General features: G+C 38.5%; 1 protein-coding gene and 1 long non-coding RNA gene across 5 annotated transcripts in view; one reads left to right on the plus strand and one right to left on the minus strand.

Moving 5' to 3' along the window:
- LOC127951780 (protein sidekick-1) overlaps positions 1 to 26,103 on the plus strand; it is a 285,662-nt gene that overhangs the window by 235,868 nt on the left and 23,691 nt on the right. For all 4 annotated transcript variants that reach the window (XM_052549813.1, XM_052549814.1, XM_052549816.1 and 1 more), the window contains exons 23-30: positions 1,200 to 1,309; positions 3,166 to 3,316; positions 7,080 to 7,317; positions 9,870 to 9,985; positions 11,484 to 11,673; positions 16,946 to 17,044; positions 21,525 to 21,719; positions 25,218 to 25,419. In XM_052549813.1, the coding sequence (XP_052405773.1) occupies positions 1,200 to 1,309; positions 3,166 to 3,316; positions 7,080 to 7,317; positions 9,870 to 9,985; positions 11,484 to 11,673; positions 16,946 to 17,044; positions 21,525 to 21,719; positions 25,218 to 25,419 (1,301 nt within the window). The remainder of the gene's footprint in view (positions 1 to 1,199; positions 1,310 to 3,165; positions 3,317 to 7,079; positions 7,318 to 9,869; positions 9,986 to 11,483; positions 11,674 to 16,945; positions 17,045 to 21,524; positions 21,720 to 25,217; positions 25,420 to 26,103) is intronic.
- On the minus strand, positions 910 to 21,676 carry LOC127951785 (uncharacterized). Its single transcript, XR_008152736.1, has 3 exons — positions 21,542 to 21,676; positions 15,011 to 15,112; positions 910 to 1,324 (listed from the first exon to the last, which is right to left on the minus strand). It is a non-coding gene; the product is annotated as an uncharacterized LOC127951785 (long non-coding RNA).

Below are 26,103 nucleotides of genomic sequence, written 5' to 3' on the forward strand. Positions count from 1 at the left end.
AGTCTCCGGCATAAGGTGCCACGCGTCCAACATCTATCACGTTGGCATAAATGCTTACCGCATACAGTACACTCCACTGCTCATAGTAAATCTTCCTGAGTGCTGTGAGCTTTGATTGGTTTAGACTTGGCTCGCACAATGTGTTTGAAATGGGGCAGTGGCTGGCACTGTCCTGGACTCAATTGAAAAAGCTTTAACCTGCTCCGCTCTGCATTCCCGCTGAAGGGCCCTTCCCTGCAAAACACTCTTAGAGCCTTCGGCCTGTGACGTACCGAGTATAATGAAGTGCAGTGTGGGGATTTTTCTTCTCCTTCTTTCATCTACTCTGCTGCTTGGACTCTGCACTTGACAAATGCTGAGAGATGCCGTTCTCAAAAGGGGCTGAAAAATGCCTCTCTTCAGATATTTGGTTTATTGTCCTGGTAGTTTCATGTAGCCAGAATACTGCCATAAAGTCCACTGCTTATTCCGGTGAAGAATCACCCGTCTGGCTGATGCATTAAATGACAAACCACTTTAACTTTGTGACATTTGTAGTGTGTATATCTCATTCACAGACTAAGTCTTATAGATTTTGTAGTCATTTTGTAGCAGCCCTTGAACTTATAAACATTTTTTTGTGTTCTGGTGATAAATGAGTGAATATTGATTTGCAGTTTTCATCAGATAGGATTTTTTATAGGATCTATTTATAGGACAGTTAAAGTTAATGTTAATATTTATTCAATATGTTTAATCAGGTTTTTTTTTTAATGCTTCCAGATATTTATTGTGAAAAGCAAACACATTTTATCATTATTACTATATAATATTTATAATATTATTATTATTATGGAAATATATTGAAAATCTTTCTCTTCAGATTCCCTGTCATTACTCTGTTAGTGGGTAGAAAAAAATTATAATAAGTGAATGTCTCCCAGATAATGTTTTAATAGTTTGTTTTGAGTTCATTACAGTGATAGCCAATTATTTAATTTAGCAAACATCAATCTTATCTTTATAATAATAATAATAATATGTCAATAATATATTACATTCTTGATATTAACTTGATAACATTAGCAGTACAAAATAATAAAAAAGGCGATTCATGACCCCTTGAATCCATCCCTCACGAGGGGCTCATCACATGAAGGGGTCGTTGGTATTGTTGGCACAGACTGTAGCACTGTAACAGCAGGGCTCTCTGTCTTTAGGTTGGCAGTATCGGTGAAGAGGAAGAGTGGAAGGTGTTGTACGAGAAAGAGAATGACCCTGAAGCTCAGATGCTGGAGGTGCCCAATCTCACACCGTTCACACACTACAGGTCAGCGCTGTTTCACTACAAACACACATTAACTGCATTAACACAGAAATTGCCATGTAAACAGCATTTTCATTTACTTTAATCTGAATAAATACACATTTTAAGTGAGCCTAATCCAATTAAGTCATGTAGATTACTCCAATTACAGTTGCATTAGTGAAGACATGTATACACCGTAATCAGATTATGATTCTGTGCCTGCATAAACAAATCGAACGGTTCACAGTTCAAGTCAGCACACTATGGCAGTGTTTTTGCTTCTGTGTTTATGCCTCTGATCTTGTTATTTTCTGCTTCTTTCCCTGAGGATGCTGTTAATTCATTCCTTTCTTCTTTCTTGTTCTTTCTGATCTTGACATATTTGTCTTGTGCTAAAAAAAAGACAATTGAACCTAGATTTGCTACAGAATTGCAGAGACATAGTGTGTGCACGAAATCTATGTACACACAGAAAACACTTTGTTTTATGCATGGACTTCAGAATTCACTACACTGCAAGTTCTGCGATGATCGCTCTAAGTGTGTGTACAGAATACAACACGAGAGTAAAAAAAATCATTCTAGAACTTGTGATGGTTGGCATTATGATAACCATAGCTGAAGTATAAGCATATGGCATTTTGTGGATATAAAAAAAAAATGGATGCTGACCTCTTTGATGTTGATTCTGACTAAATAAATAATAGAAACTAGACATAAAATAGTATCAAAATAGTATCACGAATGCATATGCATTTTCATAATTTATAATTAATATTCACAAAAATATGCAAACTATGCACAAGATTCACAAATGCAATGCTCAATTCATAAATGCTCAAGTTTGTTTGCACATTTCTAATATATATACTAATATATAATAAGTGCTGTCAAACGATTTATTGTGATTAATCGCATCCAAAATAAAAGTTTTTGTTTACATAATATGTTTATACTGTGTATATTTATTATGTGTATATAAATACAAAAACATGCATGTAAATATTTAAGAAAAAATATGTTATGTTTATATATTAAATATTTATATATAATATAAAATATATAAATGTATATACATGCAAATATTTTCAAAATATATCCAGTGTGTGTATTTAGATACATTATGTAAATACAAAGCCAAAGAATTAAATATGAATTATTAATTATAATTAATTATTTAAAACATATTGTTTAGTACTATTGAGAAAATAGTGCTATTCAGTGCTATACTATGTGTCTGCCATAATAGTCATCTTTTAATCTTAATTTGGGGAATTTTCTAAAAAATAATAATAATAATTAATTATGATTTAATCAGCTAATATAATTTATTTAATGAAATATTTTAATCTGTTGACATCCTTTATTTCAAATGCTGTATGCCAGAATCTGCTACAAATCTACTATTCACCATATAATTATTTTTCTAAAATTGTACCAATGTACCATCCGACACATTTATCACATGTAAACTACTTAATTTGAATATTGTCTTGTTTATGAAGCATCAATAATGATTTCATTTAGTGAATATGAAGATATTGCTGTTGTCTAAACAGGTTTAATGTCTGGTTTAATCATCCGTTTGCTTTAAAAAAGCGTCATCTCTGAGCTTCATGATGAAGTGCTTGCCTCTGTGTTTTGTTCTACCCTGCAATGTATGTCAGATCTTATAGACGTTGTCGCAGCCTCTCCATTTGTTCTACTCATTGATAAACTTTGATTTCACGGTGTTTGGGGCGGTTATAAAGTGAACTGCAGCGAGCACATGCCCCACACAGGGTTCCTCACAAACTCTGCCATATACTACTTTCCCACTGGAACGTCTGACCAATGTTAAGTTTTAACCAAGTGACAAATTAACTCGGTGGTTACAGGTTCCGAATGCGTCAGGTGAATATCGTGGGCCCGAGTCCGGTGAGCGTCCCGTCCCGTGTGATTCAAACCCTGCAGGCTCCTCCAGACAAGGCGCCCAGCAGTGTGACGGTGCGCACGGCCAGTGAGACCAGCCTCTGGCTACGCTGGGTGGTGAGTGCCATTCTTATTAAAAATCGAATGCCGCGTTTCCACCGAAATTACCCGGAACATTTGTACCAGGAACTTTTTTTCCCAGGAACTTTTTTCCCCCCAGACCTGTTGCTTTCTGCGTTTCCACCGCGGTGTAAAGTACCGGGTAGATTAGGCAAATAGACTGGTGACGTAGGTCTGCGCGCGTTTCTCAATACAAAGTACCGCTGATAAATTTTTTAAAAAAAAAAGTACGCTGATTTTGGACGTGCATCCTCGGTAGTTGGTTCAGACTTTGTGCATTCGTCTCAGGAGTGTGATATCCGCGACGACGCAAGTCCGGTAAATCTATAAACAGCAGCGTACTTGATAACTTCAGTCTGCTCGTCATGGCTACTGCAATTTTCCTTACTGTATATTTACAATAAAACGAAATATGATATCAAATACCACTGCCTCCTTTCGTTTTCATTTAAGCATAATAACAGCTGCAGAAATGTACTTAGTTCAGGGAAATGTGTATATGCAGCCATTACAATGAAACGAAATATTATATAGATTTGCCTTTTTTATTTTCATTTTAACATATAGATAAATTGAATACAGACCAAAGAAAACCTGTTAGATTTACCCCGCAGCTGAATTATATGTTATGTTTAACCACTAAAGACACATCAGAGCCAGCGGCACATATCAGAAGGTCTATCCCAGGAGAGGCTACTCTCTGCGGATACATGAGGACTGAGCTCCCGCTGATCGAGTGGAGCTCACCGTCTACGAGATCGGCGAAACACATTTTTTAAATAGGCATGATCTTTATAAATAAACCATAGATTTGAGTTTTAAACAACTACTTCTCGCCTGAAATACTTTTAAAATTACATTTCATGACACAATAACAGTAATATTTGAAAATTATCCAAATAAATGGTGGTTGAATTCAACCAATGCTGCGTGAACTCAGATTGCTTTGGCTACTGCAATTTTCCCCTCAGTATATTTACAATAAAACGAAATAGGATATAAAATACCACTGCCTCCTTTCATTTTCATTTAAACATAATAACAGCTGTAGAAATGTACTTAGTTCAGGGATTATTGTAACGTTATATACAGCCATTACAATGAAAGAAATATTATATAGACTTGCCTTTTTATTTTCATTTTAACATATAGATAAATTGAATACAGACCAAAGAAAACCTGTTAGATTTACCCCGCAGCTGAATTATATTTTATGTTTAACCACTAAAGACACATCAGAGCCAGCGGCACATATCAGAAGGTCTATCCCAGGAGAGGCTACTCTCTGCGGATACATGAGGACTGAGCTCCCGCTGATCGAGTGGAGCTCACCGTCTACGAGATCGGCGAAACACATTTTTAAATAGGCGCTGTCTTTATAAATAAACAACAGATTTGAGTTTCAAACAACTACATTCTCGCCTGAAATACTTTTAAAATTACATTTCATGACACAATAACAGTAATATTTTGAAAATGTTGATCCGAATAAATGGTGGTTGAACTCAACCAATGCTGCGTGAACTCAACCAATCAGCATGTTTAGCGCCAAAGTCCCGCCCCCGAAAGTTCCTGAACTTTAAAAAAGTACCACCTCGCCAGCAGGGACTTTCTGGGGGGCATTTTTTTACCCGGAACTTTTATTTAGTTCCTGGTTCCTGCGGTGGAAACACACCAAGTACCGGACCAAGTCCCTAGTTCCTGGGTAAAGTTCCTGCGGTGGAAACGCGGCTGAAGAAATCAAAGTTCAAACCTCCATAAGGACATTTATCACCATTCATTGTGTCCCTGAGTAAACAACTTAGCCGGGTTGCTCCAGAGGGCTGTATAGTGAAACTATACTCATCAACTCATCAAATGAAGTGTTTCATTAACATGTCTGTGACTTCTATCAATCATATTGTTGCTATTATATAAGGCATTTCAAAGATTAATAGATATAATTGAGCAGATTCGTTTTATCTCTGAGAAATATGAAGGAAGCTAAGTGCATTATATTCAATTGAGTTCATTTAATAATTCAGGGTCTTGCTTCATTTTTTGTTTCTTTCACAGAGGTTAGAATAAAATAAAAGGGATTCAAGGAAGCTATTTCATTGTAACTTTCAGTCCTAGTGTTCTGACAGGCTGTCATTATCTTGTATCACACATGAATACAAGCTAGGATGTTGGAAGCAGGGTGTTTTTAGACATCTATTGATTTTCACCTGATATACAACTGCTAGCATGAGAGCTACTGCCTAAATTGAGTTTCTCAAATTGAAGCTCTTTACCTGTCAAATTAAAAGCACATGAGAGCTGATGTTTTGCCCGTTTGTGACATCTCACTTACCTTTTGGCACCCAATCAAAATCGTTCAGTTGATTCGGGGGGAGGGGGTTGGCTTAAATGATGTAGCATTATTAAATATGTGTATTAAATATAAATATGAGATTTATAGGAGCATGTATATTTAATTGAGTTAGGCTGAGCTCAGCTTGCTTGCTTTAGCAATGTTCAGGACTCTGCTGAGACTGCGTGTTATAGAGGAAGCACTGTTTATTTTTACACCACGTTTTTTTCTTTGGTTTTGCCTAATGAAAAAAGTTGTATAAATTTACTTTATCTCAATGGAAACTGATACATTTCAGGATTTTTTTTATGATTAAAAAAAAAAGCATTTATTTATGAAATAGAAATCTTAAAGTAGTCATATGATGCGATTTCAAGTTTTCCTTTCTCTTAGAGTGTTACAAGCTCTTGGTGCATGAAGAAGATCTATAAAGTTGCAAAGATTAAAGTCTCAAAACCAAAGAGATATTCTATGTAAAAGTTAACACTTAAAAACGGCTCGTTCTAACATCCCTCCACATGTCTACATCACCATGTGGGAAGATTTGCATAACACTGCCCAGATGCCCAATGGTTCGCATCTAGAGGTACACACTAATCTACAAATTACTTAGGTTATTTGGTTTATAAACGTGCCTTACACTTCCTCTGATGCGAAATAAACCGATATCCCGAGTCATTCAGTTACTCCTGACAGTACATTGACTCGTGCTGCTGGCCTCAAAGACGGCACAGTATGTTAAGGGGCATTCGTCCAATCACAATGCACTGGATAGCTGGCCAATCAGAGCACACCTTGCTTTTCAGAACGATGAGCTACGTAAAGATGCATTTCAGAAGTCGGGGCATAGAGGAGAAACAATAATGTGCATTATGTGGAAAATAATGTGTTTTAAACCACATAAACACATTGCATTACACCAAATAATGTTCTTTTTAGCAACATCATATGACCTCTTTAATAAATGTGTTCTCAATGAATAATTAATTTTTAAAAACTTTCTGACCCCAAACTTTTGACTGGCAGTGTATTATAAAATTACCATAACAACATAAACATTTATTAATTGAAATATGTATGAATATGCAAAAGATTTTTTGCTAAAAACAAAATACGTCTTGTGAAAATTCTTCATTCGCCTCACCATGTGTCAAAAGGTGTATCATTACCTTCATGAACAATACAGATAATTAATTTTAAATTATTTAAATAAATTCTTTCCACATATTTCCACTGCAAAAGACCTTGGTTAGTTCATTATTAATGTCTTGCAGCCTGTTTTTGTCTTGGCATTTAGCATTCACTGCATGTGTTCATTAAAATGTATATTTGTTTTTCCCTCATCTTCATTACAACTGATTAAAATGAAAACACTCTGTGTCAAAGAATCTCTCTGTCACTTATAACAAGAGTGATGTTTCCCCGCAGCCACTGCCAGAGACCGAGTACAATGGAAACCCGGAGAGCGTGGGCTACAGGGTCAGAGTGATGCGAGCGGACCTGCGGGGTGAGGCCAGCACACGATTGGTGAACGACAGGCTGGAGAGGGAGATCACCCTGGAGGGGCTGGAGGAGTGGACCGAATACCAGCTGCAGATCCAGGCCTTTAATTCCATAGGCCCCGGGCCCTGGAGTGAGCCTGTGAAGGGACGCACGCGTGAGTCAGGTGAGGACACCCAATCGGATACTAATATGGGTTGATGAGCCCCATGGGATGTAGTGATGCAGAGGGAGCATCTTGAAATGTTTATTCTTAGGATAATCATATTCTCAAATCTATACAGGTGGTTCGCAGATTGAAATGTAATTTCCTTTATGTGATGATCATAGCAGCCCCTCACAGAACACACTCTCTGTCGGACTCGAGAGCTGCTCTGAATGCTTGCCTACACTGCAGATAAGAAGCCAGGTGATTGGCTGCCTGATGTCACTACTTATCTTTACCGTTGCTCCCTGCCTGCAAGATACACTCAAGAAAGATTTATGGCCTTAAATGGCTACAGCGTAAACTTCAAAAATATGCTATTTAAAGGTGAAGTGTGTCATTTCTGTGTCACTGGTGATGTCAGACTGAATTGTAAATATGTTTACAGTTTTTGTAAACAATGAGAATGATGTTTATGCATGCAAAAGACAGCCGCGTAATGCTAGGGTGTTGTGGTTTGCCTTGCAGGACAGTGCTGTGCAGTAGTTCTGGGTGGATGCTAGCCCAGGTCCACATATCTCAAATCAATTAATCATTTTATTCAATAAGGAAGCATTCAGTTGATCAAAAGTGACAGCAAAGACATTTATAATGTTACAGAAGATTACTATTTCAAATAAATCCTGTATTTTGAACTTTCTATTCATTTAAGAATCTTGAAAACGAATGTATCACAGTTTCCATTAAAATAATAACAGCATAGCTGTTTTCAACATTGTTGATAAAAAATAGAGCAAATCGGTATATTAGAATGATTTTTGAAGCATCATGTGACACTGAAGACTCGAGTAATGATGCTGAAAATACAGCTTTGCATCACAGGAATAAATATTTAATTTAAAATTGTAAGACTAATTTATAATATTATTGTTATACTTCATTTCTGATCAAGTAAATTAAGCCTTGGTGAGCATAAGAGACTGTTTATAACTTCAAAAAAAAAAAAAAAAAAAACTTTACTGAAACTACTAAATTTAACAATTTATTCTTTCCAAATTTAATGATATTTCCACTTGGTAAAAATTTTTATGTCTGATCACTTAAAGTAATAGTCATCCTCCTCTAAACGAGGCACAATATTTGAGGAGCTTAAAGGGGGGGTGAAATGCTATTTCATGCATACTGAGTTTTTTACACTGTTAAAGAGTTGGATTCCCATGCTAAACATGGACAAAGTTTCAAAAATTAAGTTGTACGTTTGAAGGAGTATTTCTGTTCCAAAAATACTCCTTCAGGTTTGTCACAAGTTTCGGAAAGTTTTTTTCAAGTATGGCTCTGTGTGACGTTAGATGGAGCGGAATTTCCTTATATGGGTCCTAGGGCACGTCTGCCGGAAGAGCGCGCGCTCCCGTATTGCAGAGCACTGAGAGCACAACAGACTTCACTGATCAGAGCGAGAGCGTCGCGAAATGTCACAGAAGTGTGTTTTTGGTTGCCAGGGCAAGACAACCCTGCACAGATTACCAAAAAAAAAAACAGCATTAAGGGACCAGTGGATGGAGTTTATTTTTACAGAGCATCAACGGAGTTGTGCAAGTGTTTGTGTTTGTTCCCTGCATTTCTAAAATGCTTGTTTTACAAACAAAGCCCAGTTTGACGACGGATTTGCGTATCGTTTATTTCTTAAGGATGATGCAATCCCAACGAAAAAGGGTCACGATCGTGTGTTGGAACCACAGGCGGTGAGTAACACTGCTTAAAATATCTCTGCCTCCTTGTTAGTGCGTTCGCCTCCCATCGGAGACCCGGGTTCGAGCCCCGCTCGGAGCGAGTCCTTGCTGCTGCTGCTCTCGTTCAGTTTCAGCCTTCACAGCTGTCACAGCTTCCAAACGCTCTCAATGCAACTGGCGCTCATGATTCTTTAGCTCCGCCCACACGTCACGCCTCTAGGCGCTCGTGTTTTTCCGGGAAAAATCGGTACAGACTATTTTTCTCTTATGAATATAATAAAACTAAATACTTTTTGGAGTTATGAAGGATGCAGTACTACTCTATAGGTACTCAAGATTAACATGATATTGAGTGAAAACGAGCATTTCACCCCCCCTTTAAATCCATAACCTTGAGTATGACAAGTAAAGAAGTTTTAAACACTTTTCATCGTCTAGGGTTTGGATGATCAGGTTATCCCACCACAGAAACATAATAAATACAACATAAATAGTTCTTTGGAAGACTGCACTTGAGATGAACAGAATCAGAAAATGAAGTTTGTCTGTAGAGGGAGTCATTGTATAATCGTGTGACTAATAGCTCACATGTAGAGACGTTCTGGCTGTGCTGTCTGATATGAGGCCTGGTGTTAAAGGTTTGCCATCTTTTAGTGGTCTGTTCACTGTCTGCTCACGCTCAAACTCTTGTTTGCTGCTCACACGCTAATGTTGTTTGCTTTCTTTTTTCCCTTATGACATTGGAGAGGTGACTAATCCCCGTGAGTTTACTCAGTACTCGGGGCCGTGTGTTAAGGCACAGTGCGATAAGGGAGTGTGATTTGTCTCTGTGTGTTTGCCTAGTGCCGTCGGGGGCTCCGGAAAATGTGACGGTGGAGGCCATGAGCTCCAGTCGCATCCTGGTAACCTGGGGCTCGGTTCCTGAACACGAGCAGAATGGCAACATCCTCGGATACAAGGTGGTTACTCGTGAGAATTGCTTCTGCGTTTTTTTTTTTTTATTGGTTGTGATTTCACACAAATGAAAATGACCTCAGACTAATGTCAAGTAGTGCGCTGAGGTACTCTGAAACAGTGTCTGCTGAAGGAGCCTTTGGATCAATATAATAAGCATCTCAGAAGTGAATAAAGATTTGGAGTTGTAAGATCAACCCCTAAACTGTTTTATATGATGAAATGACATGAAAGATTTGATGGTTGTTTCTCTTGAGGAGGAGAGGCATTGTTTTTATTCTTTTATTCTTCATTGAAACATTTCCTATAATAACTATCCTTTGTAGCTGTACTGTACTAATCTTAAAATGAATCAATCTAATATATGTGTGTATATATATATATATATATATATATATATATATATATATATATATATATATGTCGTAAAATGATTAATTATGATGAATTGCATCCAAAATTAAAGTTTTTTTTTTTACGTAATATATGTGTGTGTGTACTGTGTATATTTATTATGTATAACTAGTGGCATTTGCACTTTCTGTCATGTCAGTGACTATATGCCACTGCAATAGATGCATTTTGCCGTATTAAGGTTAACGATTAATTGAACGCTGAATTAAATCTTTAATTTGAACGCCGATCGATTATGGGAATGACCTAAAATAGTCATCCCTAATTTGAAGCCTTTCCAAAAATGACTGTATAATTTTGAGATCCATCTTTTCACACCGAGGACAACTGAGAAACTTACATTCAACTATTACAACAACTATATTAAAGTTCAAACTCTCACTGATGCTCCAGAAGGAAAAACAATGCATTAAGGTGAAAACTTTATAAATTTGTAGAACAGGGTTAATTGAACTAATTTTGCCTTCTGGGAGACTGCTTTTGAAGGGCAGTACTAAATGAACAAATATGATATTCAGGCAAAAAAGAAAATCTTCATTTTGTTCCAAAGTTGACACCCCTGGCTCATAATGCATGGCTTCTTGAGCATCTGTGAGTGTTTGAACATTTTGTAATAAAAAATATTGAAACATTGGGCTATGTGATGTAAAATCAAGGGGAAAATCAGTGATTTGTTTTAAGGTTGACATTATCCTTTGAACATTTTATGCATAAAAAAAAAAAAAAAATTATTAGAAGCCCTATAAAGCAGTTAATGTTTGCTCCACTACCGTTTCATTTTCCTTTTTTAAAAGTAGAAAAATTCATTGAAAGTCTGACCCATGCGGAAAAACAGATATATGCAGTTAGTTCTGGATGTGCACCCGTGTGTTCAGAAAAGCTTCTCTGGTTAAGAGTCAACAGTAATTAAGGCAGGAGGCTTTATGATGAGAGAAAAAGAAAAAAACTTCATGCCATTCAGCCTTACTAACAGCTATCCCTGTGTGTTTGTATTTAATGTGATCTTAAATTAAAGTCAGTCACAATCACAAAATCACACAGTGATTGTGATGTGAACTATAATCATGCTTAATATACTTATTGTTTCAGGTTATGTACAAAGAGAAAGACTCAGACTTGGAGGCACAGGTGAATGTGGTTAAAGGCAACCTGACACAGTCTGTCTTACTGAGAAACCTGCGTAAATACGTCCAGTATGAAATCCAAGTTTTGGCTTTCACACGAATTGGAGATGGACAGCTCAGCAGCCCCCCGGTCTTGGAGAGGACCAAGGATGATGGTGAGCAACCTTTTCACGTTTCACCACTGAGATTCAATTTAATGACCACACAGGGAGTTTAAAGGAATAAAATTTCCAAAAATTATGTCATTATTTACCCACTTTCATGTGATTCCAAAACTGTATGCTCTTGTTTTTTTGGACCACATAAAATGATTTTTAATGCATCTCATCAACAACAGTTCATAGTGACCTCATCTGTTCATCAGGCTGCAAAAACGACAAAAAAACACCAAAGACCATTTTGAAAGAAGTAATCAACTTCTGTCCAATATTTAAAGTCTTCGGATGCCAAACAAAAGCCTTGTGTGAGGAAAAGATTGACATGTAAATCTTTATCATCTGATCATCTTTTCCCTCAGTGACTTGAGTGAGTGAGTTGAACTTCAGAATCAAAATAATTGAATACCCTATTTTTCTGACTATAAGTCGCCTGAGTATAAGTCGCATCAGTCCAAAAATACATCATGATGAGGAAAAAAACATATATAAGTCGCACTGGACTATAAGTCGCATTTATTTAGAACCAAGAACCAAGATAAACCATTACCGTCTACAGCCATGAGAGGGCGCTCTATGTTTTCAGTGTAGACTACAGGAGCACTGAGCAGCATAGAGCGCCCTCTCACGGCTTTAGATGGTAATGTTTTCTCTTGGTTCATTTCTCTTGGTTCATTTCTCTCGGTTCATGTCAAATTAATTTTGATAAATAAGTCGCACCTGACTAAAAGTCGCACGACCAGCAAACCTTTGAAAAAAAGTGCGACTTATAGTCCGGAAAATACAGTACATTTTACATTTTAAATTTTTGTAGCCAAAACATCACTGAACTAACTGTCATTGTTTTTTAAAAGCCCACCTTAAGAATATTCCAAATACGGTGTTTAATTTGTGTTACAATGGAGACAGTCATAATTTTTGAAACCCATGAGGATGAATAATGACCAAACTTTCATTTTTGGATGAAGTATCCCTTTAATGCTGTAAACCTAATTGCACGCTCCTTGACCAAGCAGTGTAAGTTTATGGGCTGTCATGAGTAATGGGCATTTGCTCTGTTCACGAAGAGTGCACAGATTGAAGTGGCCTTGGTTTTTATAGAATAAAAAAGATGAAATGCCATTTAGTCTAAAGCTTTTTCAGACACTTTTTGAAGGTCTTCTATAGCCTTCAAAGCTTCACTTGTTTTTAGTGTACATTGTGTGCCTTTGCGTTCGTGAATCACTCACTGTCTTTTTTTAAGACTAGATTTGGTATAGACAGGTAAACCAAAACCAACAGCACCATCGGCAAGGGTGGCCTCCAAAATTTTTACTTTATGGACTGCAACTTAAATAGACTTTGAAGAGCTGGCCGAGGAATTTGAGCAATGAAAGCTTTCAGAAAAGAGGTATGATAGTTTGCTATCCATTACAGCAGTGTTTCACTCCGGTCAGGTTTAAAGACAGATAACAGTTAGAACTAATGCACTCTTATATGATTGCTATATAGCCAACAGGGCCATACGGGACAGACTACAGCAGAAATATGTTTTTGGGAAATGGCAGAAATAAGGTCCCCCTCAAGGTTATTTTCCGGAGAAACAACTAATATACTCCGTGTACCGTGAGATTTGTCAGATAAAGCAATATCGTGCACATATAAAGTGCTGAATTGTAATTTATCTCATGTTCAAAGCTGATTTAATTCATTCAAGCATGTTATACTGGGAAAAGTCATATGAAATATAAATTATCTGCCATGAGTTCTTTACTTGGAAATGATTTTGTTATCTAGATATCTCAATGGAAAAGGAGGAAAATAATGGAAATGAAATATTGTACTGAACTAGACTGTAAACCACACATGCTAGGCTATGACTAAGAAGACTCAAATGTAATAGACAGTTGAAAAACATATAATTCAGATTACAATGCAGTGAAAATCTATCATTTACTGTATCTGTCTATCTCAAGGTGTAAATGCTGTAAATATATTAGTCTGGATATGTTCGCATGTCTGGATCATGGCATTTGTGTATATGGTGCTGTTAATATAAATATTATACTGTAAGCTGAAGCTACACTATTAATGAAACACATGTCATATTGTGCAGTTTAGCTTGCTTCACAAACCTAAAATCTCATCACAAGAGAGGACGTCATGGGGGATACTGATAGAAGCCTTTTCCCCCGGCTTGTGAGAGCTTTTTAAAGCAGCCCACTATATGAAATACAGGGGTCAGCCCTTAATCCAGCCGGCTACAGAGTCACATTAATGGAGTCTACACGCCTGCGGACAGCTCTGTGCTGTTCTCTGAATAAGAGATAACAGGACTCTTTTAAACGGGGCTGTAAATGGAGCTCCCCCTTGACAGACGCAGAGAGCTCGGGCCATTTCAACGCCGCACTTTTCTGACGGAAGCGCAGGGCTCGGGCAGAGTGTCCTCCAGTCTGTGCTCACTCGACCTTGGCAGCAATTATCTGTGTGTTTGCCTTTTTAATTCCCCTCCAGAACCGACCTCATTAAGGACTGATGGTGCAGCAGCATTTTATTCAGGCCCCGAATCCCGTACGCATGGCGTTGGAGATGCTACGGGCCGTCCATCTTGTTTCGGCCGGACGCGAGTGATCGTTCTGGCTTTTGTCTGTGAACCTAAACATCCTGTGATTGGATTTAATCAGAGCCATATCAGCAAAGCAAGCAGCAAATTGGACGTTTCTTTTTTGCACTGCGATTAGATTAGCGTGCCTTAAAGTCGTTAGCGTTCGCACGTCTCTGAAAAGATTGGCAGGAAAGTGCGTTTATTAGTGACTCGCTTAAAGAAGTAATTAATAAGCGGATTTTCTAATTGTAGGTTCACGCCGAGTAAATGCACTCGAGTCGTGAGTCGTGCATCATAAGTAGTTAAAAGACTCCTCATGTGTGTGTAATCTCCATATAAGCCTCATGGCACACGGACGGCTGATAGCAGGATGATGAATGTTAGCAATACATTGGCAAGAGAAAGAGGCATCTTGGGAAAAGCACGCTCTACTGTAAGAGCTTCTTCTTGTGGACATGTGTCCCTAAGGTCCCACACACTATGACTGCAAAAAGCAATACAAATCAAATCGCTGTCAGATGTGTTAGATTAATAAGTTCCATAATGTCCAGGAAATGAAACATAGGATCCACCTAACCGACCGCATCGACTGGGGGAATCCAGAGAGAAATAAGGAAGCAGTCGAGAGACAGCACTACGGTGATTGTGTTTGTTCCGCATTTGTACAGCACGGCGATTCACGTGCAACACAGCAGTGGTGTCGTTCCCTGCTTGTGTGTGTGTGTGTGTGTGTGTGTGTGTGTGTGTGTGTACCTCAGGCACAGCACCGGCCCATCACCGTTATTGGATTCCCTCCATGTTATCTGTTGCTCCACAGGTGTCCTGTTAGTGGATGTATAGGCCTGTCACAGATGCCTTGGAGAAAGGGGAAAGTGTGTATGTTTAGAGGTGAGACACACCAGCAGGGGAAGGAAACATCCTCCTTAATCAAAGCCTTTAGTAGAACCGATGGCACACTGTGTCCTTCAGAGTAGGGCGCAATAGTCATTACATCCTCCAGTCATCATTGGTCTCCTCCTGTAGGCAGCAGATCGCTCCTTGGCAATGTTTCCCTTCAGTCTTAACATACAATGATAGAGCTCTGCTCATCTAGTGAAGCATGTGACTCAGTGATGGCCGACAAGGTGTGCCAAGTGGCAGCACATCTTTGACCAGCATGGATCTAAATACTTTGGTCAAGGACAAGATGACAGATTCTGAGGGGAGAATGACCAGATTTTGCTGCTCGTGGCTGGCTGCCGGCTAATCATTAGTAGTGTTTGCTAGAGCAGATTTGAGTTAACAAACCACACACACTGAGGAGACTTTGGCATGTAACTCATGAATATGAATTAAACTTCAATTGTTATGGCTTGTAGAGTCCAGAACTGCTCAGAGTACCTTATAACATCTCACGAAATGACATAGAAACACATTGACAACCACTTTCCACCAACAATCCCTGGCAAACACCCATGATATCCTAGCAACTACATAAGCCCCTTTCACACTGCACGTCGGACCCGGCAAATTGCAGGAACATTGCCGGGTCGCCTTCTGTTTGAAAGCAAACACGTCCCGGGATTAATTCCGGCATTGAACCTGGGTCTGGGACCTTGTAACATTGCCGGGTTCAGTCCCAGGACGAGCGCTGTGTGAACAAAAGCCAGATCTAATGCCGTGTCGAAGTGATGACGCATGTTATCGCGCAACTCTTTTACCGGCTGTTTTGAAGGAAGATCAATGTTCGCGACAAAAAAATATGTGCAAACTGTAATGAAGCAGAGATCAGTTATTTCCTCACTTTCCGCACTGACGCCGAGATTGTTCGCATGCTTCAGTGAAAGTATACGTGTCTAACGTTTTCGACTCGTACATTACACGTCACAAGCTGATGTCACGTGTCGTTAAGGGATCTTTACGGGTTGTGTGTGAAAGCACGCACATATTCCGGGTAATCGCTTTCAGTGTGAAAGTGCAAAATTTAGCGACCCTGGAAAAATTGCCGGAACACTTTACAAGTGTATTTGCCGGAATCACAGTGTGAAAGGGGCTATACTGTAGCAACATGTTGACAACCACTCAGAACGTCTTAGCAGCCACAAAGCAACACCCCGACAGCCACCTAAAACACCCTGGTGACCTCTCAGAATAGAGTGGCAACATGCAACCAACCACTAACGCAACACTCTTAATTATTCATTCAGACCTCACATAATTTTTATAGTAAAGTGGATCAGAGAACAATATTTCTGTGCACAGATGGATTGAACGTGAGCGTTCACTCTTACAGATGGAAACAGCTGCCTTTTCCACTGACGAGATGTAATCTGGAATATGTTCATTAAGCTGACACAGTTTGAGGGCTGTCGTAACTGTCTCTTTTTCTCCACATCCCTTATGTTTTTGTCTTCTTATGAATGTAACATTTTTTGTTGTTGTTGTCCTTTTCAAACCGGGTTTTTTTTTTTTATAATGACCTTATCCTGACGTAAATACCATTTCATAGTCTGTCTCGGAGGGCTGCTGCTGCTTTGAAAGCTAAATAACCTCTATTAAAGCGCTCTGATTTAGCCCTGTGGTTCGTCTGTAATTCAAGAGAAAGCTATAGTGTGTATAAGGTGTATTGCTGGTGTGATTACTGCAGGAGGAATTACTGCATGTAATGATAAAATCTCATCTTTGGCCTCTCCTTTTCCCCTTCAATAGTTCCCGGACCACCTATGAGACTTGTGTTCCCCGAGGTGCGTCTGACAGAAGTGAGGGTGGTCTGGCAGCCCCCTGTGGACCCCAATGGCATAATTATGGGTAAGAGAAATAATAGGTCAATTCCCTCATTTATCCACTGAAGAAATGAAATGTAGAACAAATTGAGATTTTGCCTTTTTTCACAACATATTTTTATAGTATTATTACACTACTGGGTAACATTTTATTTTAAGAACCAATTCTCACTGTTACCTTGTTTCTTATAAGCATGCATATTCCTCGCATATTAGCAGTTTATTAGTACTAATAAAGCACATATTAATGCTTTATTCTGCTTGACCATATTTAGATCCCTTAACCCACCCCATACCTAAAATTTACCACTTACTATTAATAAACTGCAACATTATAAGTTTGTTCAGGAATAGTGAATATGTGTTCCCTATTTTTAAGTGTTACCAACGACTGTTCGGGTGTCAGTAATGTTGTTTCCTTGAAAATTCTATTAATCAAATAATTCAACTGAAAATTATTAATCTGTTTTCAACATTTTTAAGAATAAGAAATATTTCTTGAACAGCAAATCAGCATATTAAAATGATTTCTTAAGGATCATGTGACACTGAAGACTGGAGTAATGACAGCTTTTTTCATCACAGGAATAAATAATATTTAAAATTAATTATAATATAAATCAATTTTGATATTTCACAATATTATTTTTTTTTTTTTACAAAAAAAGAAAAAGAAAAATCATGAAAAAAGTTTATTTAAGTTTATTTAAACACACATTGCCACAAATAAACAGTAATTAAACATTTATTTATTAATTTTAATTTTCACCAAATTATTTGCTAATTATTTATTTTAAAACTTATTTCTGGACAGGCATAATAACATAGATCCTTTAGCAAATATTCCAAGACCATTCACCTAGGAAGTGACTTGTCAGACTAATTTAGTCCATGATTCAGACTGTATTCAGTCTGATTTGCTAAGTCAGTTTGACTGATTCAGTTGAACAATTATTTGAATATATTGCCATTCTTCACGTGAAAATGGTTACGACTGACCCATGTTGCCTGGATTGAAGTGGAAAGCTGCTTTCATGTACTTCACCTCACATTAAAAACATTCTCCTCAGTACTTGATCTGGCCTACGTGAGAGCGTGAAATGCATTGGACTGGCAGTATCTGGCTCAGAGCAGAGCCGTTTTCTTTCCTCCGCTCTGTGAATGAAGCCATGTCACCGTGCACCTGAGACTAAATCTTCATACGGGAAGAAGAAGCCGGAGAGGAGAAAATCCTTGCGTTTTAATGAGATTAGTCTGACTAACACCTCAAGTGAATGAAGCTCAGAATAGCAGCCTGCCAAATCATGCTGCCTGTGCAAATCACACCAGAGAAGAATACACGCAATCTCAGCGATGCAAAGATTAGATCCAAACACATTTGTTGATCTTATTCACAAAGCATTCATTTTTAATGAAATGAGGCCAGTTTAAGCATTTTGATGATGTTTGGGGAAAATTGGGACTTTGTTATGGCGTGTATACTGTAGAAAAATGAGACTGAAACCGTGTGCACTCTACATTTTAGTCTGGAATGTGGCACCGCATGAGTGTTTACCCAGAAGTCTTAAATCCCCGTTGGAAAATTTGTAAGTGAAGTATGGTAGTCTCTGTCTACAATGTGCCTCTCACTTTAAGAACCATTCGTCTACCATCTTGCACCAGCTAATGCAAGTTTAAACGATGTAGAATCCAGCTGCCATGTTCCAAAAAAAAAACCGCTACCAGCTTATGCTGGATTTTCCAGCAGAGACTTTTGTTTACAGCAAAGCCTAAATGTAATCCGGTTTTCAAAGCCGCTGAAAACTGTGTTGTGTGTTCCCAGAAGCGTCAGCAAACCTGACCATTAAAGTCTATGCCTGGGAATGGGAGTTTGCTTTGGATTATGCAGCAGATCGAATAGTTACACTTAATCTGACTCCAGCCGCTTCACTCAAACAGAAAAAAACAGAAGGGTCTGACAGAGGAAGTGCGCAGAAAATGACATGCTAAATCAAACCGGAGCTCAGATGTGTGTTGTGAACATAAGCTAAGTAGATGTAAAGGCAGGCGCAGCCCCCGCCAGCCGAACCTGGATAATTACATCAACACTGCAGCGCTCCCAGACCAACGTGCCACACGCATGCTGTTATTTCACACTCTGTTTCCATGTCATACTTTGGCAGATCAAGAGATGCTGGTTATGTAGAGTGAAGTCACAGAGAGAACTCCTTCAAAGAGAGAAACGAGATTTCTCGGCATGCCTCTAATTTGCTGCATCTTGAAGAAAGGAAATGCATTGAAAGCAGATGTTGATAAGAATGAGATTCAATGAGTGTTTTTGTTGTTGTTGTTTAATTTCTTTTTTTATTCTAAATTTTTTTGTCATTATCATTATGTAGTTATGTTCAACTTTTCTGAAAAATATTTGTAACATTTAATTAATATTTAAAATATTTTCTGTCTACTTTGTCTATTTTGCCAAAATACAGAATATTTTAATTTAACCATTGGCTTTCATAATCTTGAAATCTTCAAAAAAGGAAATGCATTGAATGGCACTTTTGGTGAGAAAGCTGAGATTCGGTGGGCGTTATTTTCTTTCTTTGTTTTTTTGTTCGTTTTGGCGTGATGTTAATGGCAAAAATAATAATTCACACATTAGCTTGTTAATAAGTTGACAGCAGATATAATAAAAGTTTTTTAAAAAAGATATATTTTTATTTTGATAAAAAGAAAAAGAAAATGAGGAACATTTTAATTGGAAAAATGGCTTTTAGAATATCCAACATAAAAAGAGGCATCTCAAAGAAAAGAAATGCATTAAAAGTCATTGTGCTTGCTGAGATTCAGTGGTGGAGCCCTTTCTGCCGAGGCACTGCCCTAGTGAGTGATTTTGCTGGCTGCTTCAGGAGCGGTAATCACTGGGCAGTGAATGAGGAAAATAGAGCTGCAGGAGTTTGTGGGGTTGTGACCTAGCCAATCACATGGGCCGATGCCCTCACAATGGAAACCCTTTCCCAAAAGCAAAGCCCCAATAAACAATGCACGGGTCATAGCCCACCAGAGCCACGCAAACTGGCTGCTTTCTAGCCATAGTACTCTCTGTATCTCTCGAAATATAGACACTGGGATGGAAGTAACTGGGAAGAGAGAGTGTGTGCATGTGTGTGTGTGTGTTTGGGGATGAATGTATGTGATTTTCCACTGCCCCTCATGGCTGAAGTGGACATTAGGATGAAATGGCAGCCCCCAAGTGCTGCAGATTCACAATGTGGGATGGCCTAATTTCGTTTTGCGCAGCCCAAGGGGGCCAACATGCAGTGCAAGCATCCCGAAAGATAAATAGATGGTTGAATAATGTTCCGTCTCTCCCACGGCCAAGCTCTGCCCACACATTCCATTTTCAACATGTTTCCCGATAATGTTATCATTTGTTTTGCTGGCGGTTTGCAACACGTGTCATTCCCTCAGACACGAAGCAGATGGATGCTCAGCAGATCTAGTGCAGCACTTCTGTGTCAAACCATGCCTGTTCACTCTCTAACTTAGGTTTCTGTACTCTTCTGGTTCATTTTGAGAGGCAGCTGTTGGTGAAACTTGTTATTCACACACAGAATTGGTCTTTAGTTAAAAAATGAATAATTCTAATAATGGCAATTAATGATAATGCTAAATAATATCCAGTATGCACATTATTCTTCAATGCAGAAGTAAGCCTATGGCTGAGCCTTCCGGTTCATTAGCTGCTATAGGGAAAAAATTAAGGTAATATATGAAAATAATGTGGTAAGACACACCAATTTGCAATATCAAGCAGAAAACAAGCTGTTTTTACAGCCAAAATAGCATGAGATGAGATGAGATCAGAAGCCAGACCCATAAAATTTACAAATGGCTGAGCCGACTCTCAGGAGAAAAATAAGAAGGATAAAATGAGTTAAAAATAACATAATCCTTGTTTGGTGTCGATAAAGGGCTACCTGAGCTGGGCCTATTGTGCTGTGGTAAAACATGAACAAATTTCATTTCATGCATGTTTGTTGCGCATCAGCATTTTGTTTGTGGTTCTTTTCCCTTTGTATTGAATTTGACATTTGGATTAAATTTGATATAAGGAGTGAAGGCAAGGCAGACGACTTCCCAGATGAAAGACCTATTTGAATAAAGTCTTTCTGCAGCAAAGGAAAGCAATGACTGCAGATGTTAACCAGAGCCGAATTTAAAGTAGATGCTGATAGACCAAATTTTCCAGTGCACTGAAGCCTTTTTAAAAGCCATTCGTCTTATAAACCTGCTGTTGTTTTTCTAAAGATGGTTTCCCAAATACAAATGGCTTTTTGAGGAGATATTTTCTTCCTGTCCTTTTGTACTTTGAGTTCTCAAAAGCATGCCTGACTGAAAACGACTCTCAGAGTTTGTGGAAATGTTATTCAGACTTTTGATGTCAGCTTAAGCTGTCTCACCATAGACATAAGAAGGACAGAGGATCAAGACTCACCTCAGACGATCTAATGACTGTTTTGTAGGATACCAGGTAGCTTACCGTCTGGATTCTGGGGATCCCAACCAGTTCATCACAGTAGAGGTGGGCCCTGATACCCGTCAGTTCACCGCCTCCAACTTGACCCCGGAGTCGGCCTACATCTTTCGCATCTCTGCCAAGACGGAGCAGGGCTGGGGAGCACCTGCACAGGCTGTGGTCATAACTACTGAGATTAGAGGTGATGCCAACATAAATACACAACACCCATATAGCTTTAAAGGCAGGGTATAGGTGATTTGGTTCAAAAACATTTTTTGTTATGCTGGTTAAAAAGTCTCTTCATATCCTGATAGCAATCACTATGTTAAGCTGAATAAATGAAGCTAAATGAAAAGAATGAAAATGAGCAAGAATGAAAAGTACCTACCCTAGCTTTAAAGTCAAAATGAAATGAAAACTCCCCTTGTTTATTACTGAATGCATGTTATTGACTTTATTGTGAAAGATTCATCCATGCATGGTGTAATTAAAATTTCATAAATAGATCTTCTTTTAAAACGCCAGACTTTTCTCTGGTGACACGTGCTGGACTTCTCCCTTTTTAACAATTGACTTGCAAGTTCACATTCAGATCTGCCTTCATCAACAACTAATAGATTGAACCAAGTCCAACATTCATTTATTTTTAAATGTCAATTTGAAGTTTTTATGTCAATTTGGAAGAAAAGATCTGTTTGACCATTTGATTTGAATTTGTGAGACATGATCCTGGATCAGTATTCATATCATACAAGCCAAATCCTGACCCCAACTTTAAAATCATAGGCAGTTAAGCAAGTCCTACTTCTAAAAAAATCATGCATATATTTAAAAATTGTATAAAAAAATAATCTTGTCTTCATTTGAAATTACTTTTCAATACATCATCAAAAACAGAAAATAATGTTAGATATTGTTTCTACAATTTTCCCAATGGCTTATACAGTAAATTAGTGCCGTTTAAAGGTCCACCAAGAGATTTTTGATATTTTTTGCGATATTTGAAAGCACCAATACAAACACGCCCATACCCCAACAGGACCTCGCCCCTGATATCTCCAACCCTGGCAACAACGATCACAGAAATAAGCGTTGATGAAACACAAGCATATTCAAACAAAGGCAACACAGATAGGTTGTGTGAAACGAAGCAAAATCAACATTACTTACCTATCAAGAAGAACTTCTGCGTCTGATTCGAGCCCTTCCCACTCCTCGAGTTTCTCTCCACCGCTGACAATCTGTGCCAATATTTACACAGGTCCTACCTCTTGCCTGATTGTAGCCCTTCTTTTTAATATTTTTGTTCTCTGATATTTTTCGCTAATATCCGTCCTGTGCAGTGTTAATTTTGACAGGGATTTTTGATTTAGTCTTAAGGGGGTCGCACATCAGACGAGAAGCACAGCAGCTTAAAAAAAAAAAAACATTATTCTCTATGAGTGTACACACACCGGCAGCACCATTCGGCATCTGTCTGCAGCACCCAGCTACGACTCAAGACGCTGTTCAAATTCCTGCCACGCCACAGAGCGTCATCTGCATAATTTTATATTAAATAACATCATATTTGTTTCTAATCGTTGTTCATACATTATAACAAGATACCACTGCTGCAAAATACTACTTACATTAGTTGTACAGCTTGAATAAAATGTAAACATATATAATTAAATGTATAATAAACATAGCCTTTGATGAAAATGCTTAATGGTCTTAGTCTAGTTTTAGTCAACGAAAAGTCATTGCAATTTTGTCAACTGCGGTTTGTTTTTATTTTGGTAGTTATTTTCTATGTAGTCTATGATAAATTTGAATCAAGGATTGAATTTGGGAAAACTTGGAAAAAATGGTGTTAATTTTCATTTTTGGGTGAACGATCCCTTCAAAAGTAGTGAAAAGGGAGCAACTTTTAAAAAATTATAGTTGTTCATGTATATTTAATAATTTATAATTTATTAAAGCAGAAAAGGATAATAAGACAAATACGAAAGAGATACAAAATAAACTCTTTTTTTTCAGATACATTGGGTTTACTTAAATATTTATTTAATATTTGTTGGTTAACATTAATGACACAGATAGGTACTTAACTAGGAATGCTGTCCCTTTAAGATGGCATGCATGTAATACTGACACACATTCAGTTTTCACCCACCTGTTTGCCTTCACTTAATCCATAGCTGTATTTACGTGAGATATTCTACACAACAGACATTTGGACTGCTATGTGTGTATTTGAGCGCTGAAAACTGATCGCGCGCTGTATATGAGAACTGAAGACGTGGAGCGTGCGCGAGAGAGACCTCCTCTATCAGTGCAATTCTGCCTGTCCCCCCTTCACTAACTTTAATTTAATCGACAATGAACTGTGACTTCCAGGGAAAACTTTGATTACCTCATCCCTACCCTTTCAGGTGCTAAGGCCATTGTTTCACATCACTAGCTCCCGTTTTGTTAGTCTACCCATTCACTGCGGCTGCCATATAATAGATATGTGAATGCCGTTTATCCGATTGCAATACAATGACAGAAATGCACATGTTTAAGGACAAGACAGTAGCCTATTGGATGTATTTTGAATGTCCGGTAGTCCTCAAACAACATTATAGTCCCATCTCTTCTTGTTAATGAAGATGCGGCATATATTTCGCCATAGTTTTTATCATCAGATATTAGTTTTAGCTCGTCAACGTCTCGTCTTCACAGAATTTGTTTTGTTAATGAATATTTTTCGTCTTCGTCTTTAACACTGGTCCTGTGCAATTAAAATGAGCGCTCTCTTCTCTCTGTCATTTCAAGACACACACCCTTAATGCTGATTGGCTACAAGTGTGTTTTTTGACTGCTGTGGTCAAATCATTTTTCTTAAATTGCTTAGTGCACCTTTAATGTTAACATCATTTTGTCATAACATAAAATTTTGTCAATAATAGCAAAAGTAGATTTGTAACAGAAGCATTACTATTGGGATACACCTAATTCCTCTGATGGGTAAAATCAACTTCAGAAACAGATGCTGGTGGTGTTGCAAGAGGAAAATATTTATGCACAATAGATTGAAAACTCAAATTCAAGTCTGGCTTCATTCTGAAACATCCAAAACCATTCACCATAGATAAAAATGGATCCTATTTAACTCCGAAACCAAGTCGCATTACGGAATTAAAATGGATTGCTTTTGTTTTCTGTTGATTCTATGCATTTATATAAATAAAAAAAATGCATGCATGATCCAAATCATTCTTTGCAATATTTTAGCACTACTACATGATATGCAGCCCAACTGCTGCACTGGTAATAAAGGAATCAATTCTGAGACAGACAGATAGTTTGGGTTAAAGAGAGTGATTACACATCATCCTTTGACCTCCTGAAGCTGCTCGGTTGGTGCTTTTAAAAGCTGCATGGGCAAGGCCATTGCAATCATGGCTTTCGTTGCGCATGATCTGCATCTTTAATGGCGGTCGATACTACACACCTTTAAATAAACAATTATGCCTCTCCATATTGATTTCTCCCATAAAAATCAATAAGGTTATGCAGTTGTGTGTCACACGGGAGTGGGGGAGGCCAGGGCGAGACCCGCTGACTGATGCACACATGAGTTGAAGAGTCCTGTCCTGTGATTAAGAACAGTCAGCAACACCAGCCTGACCCCTGAACTCACACTTCACATCTATCTCTACTCCATCAGAGCGACCGCAGCCCCCACGGCAGCTGCGGGTGCCTCAGGACCACGTGCAGTCCCGCAAACTGCAGCTCAACTGGGTGCCTGGAGGGGACGGCTCCTCTCCCGTCCGTTACTTCACCCTGCAAGCGCGGGAGCTGCCCAACGGAGACTGGCTCACCCATTCTTCTGCTATAAGCCACAATTATACCTCCTGGGAAGTGGACAGGTGAGCTCCTTTGCCGTTTCTCAACCCCCACAAACAACAGAACCAGGGGCTTTACCCAGAGACTGGCCTCCAGTGACCCTCACAGAGTTGATTTCACTCTCCGCTGCTTCGAAGCCACATGTGTTCCCCTGCAGGGCTCATGAGGGCCGTATAATAAGGGCAGTATGGAGGGAGTGTTATTAAATGTGTAGGTGCCTTTTTTCCTCTGCAGCAATTTATGATACTCAATCCAATTTGAGAGAGTGAGAAACAATCAGTACGTTGGGCTACAGGCGGTCTAGCTTTTTGCATATGAGTTATGCCGGATCCGCAGCTATGATTATATGGGCAGTCGAATAGTATTTTATATGCATTCAGAGGGCCATCTCATCTTGATTATGATGAGTCCCCTTTCTCAGTGGAAAACTCTCTCAGCCATCAGCTTTTGAGTGCTTTTTTAAACAGCCAGATTGTTGCTAAATGGATTATTCAGGACTGATTTGTGTCTTTACCAGCTGGAGGCTTTTAGGAGTGGGGCATCATGGGAAAAACATTCCCTTTAACCAAGCAAATATGAATAGCAGAAAACCCCCTCGTATTGGAAAGTGCCGTGCAACTCATCTCAATCTACAGAGATCAGTTATGAAACCTAAACGATATGTTTAGTTCGTTAATGAGCCCAATTGGCTTGTGCAGTGTGTCTTG

Source organism: Carassius gibelio, chromosome B3, assembly GCF_023724105.1.
Source record: "Carassius gibelio isolate Cgi1373 ecotype wild population from Czech Republic chromosome B3, carGib1.2-hapl.c, whole genome shotgun sequence".
Taxonomy (NCBI): domain Eukaryota; kingdom Metazoa; phylum Chordata; class Actinopteri; order Cypriniformes; family Cyprinidae; genus Carassius; species Carassius gibelio.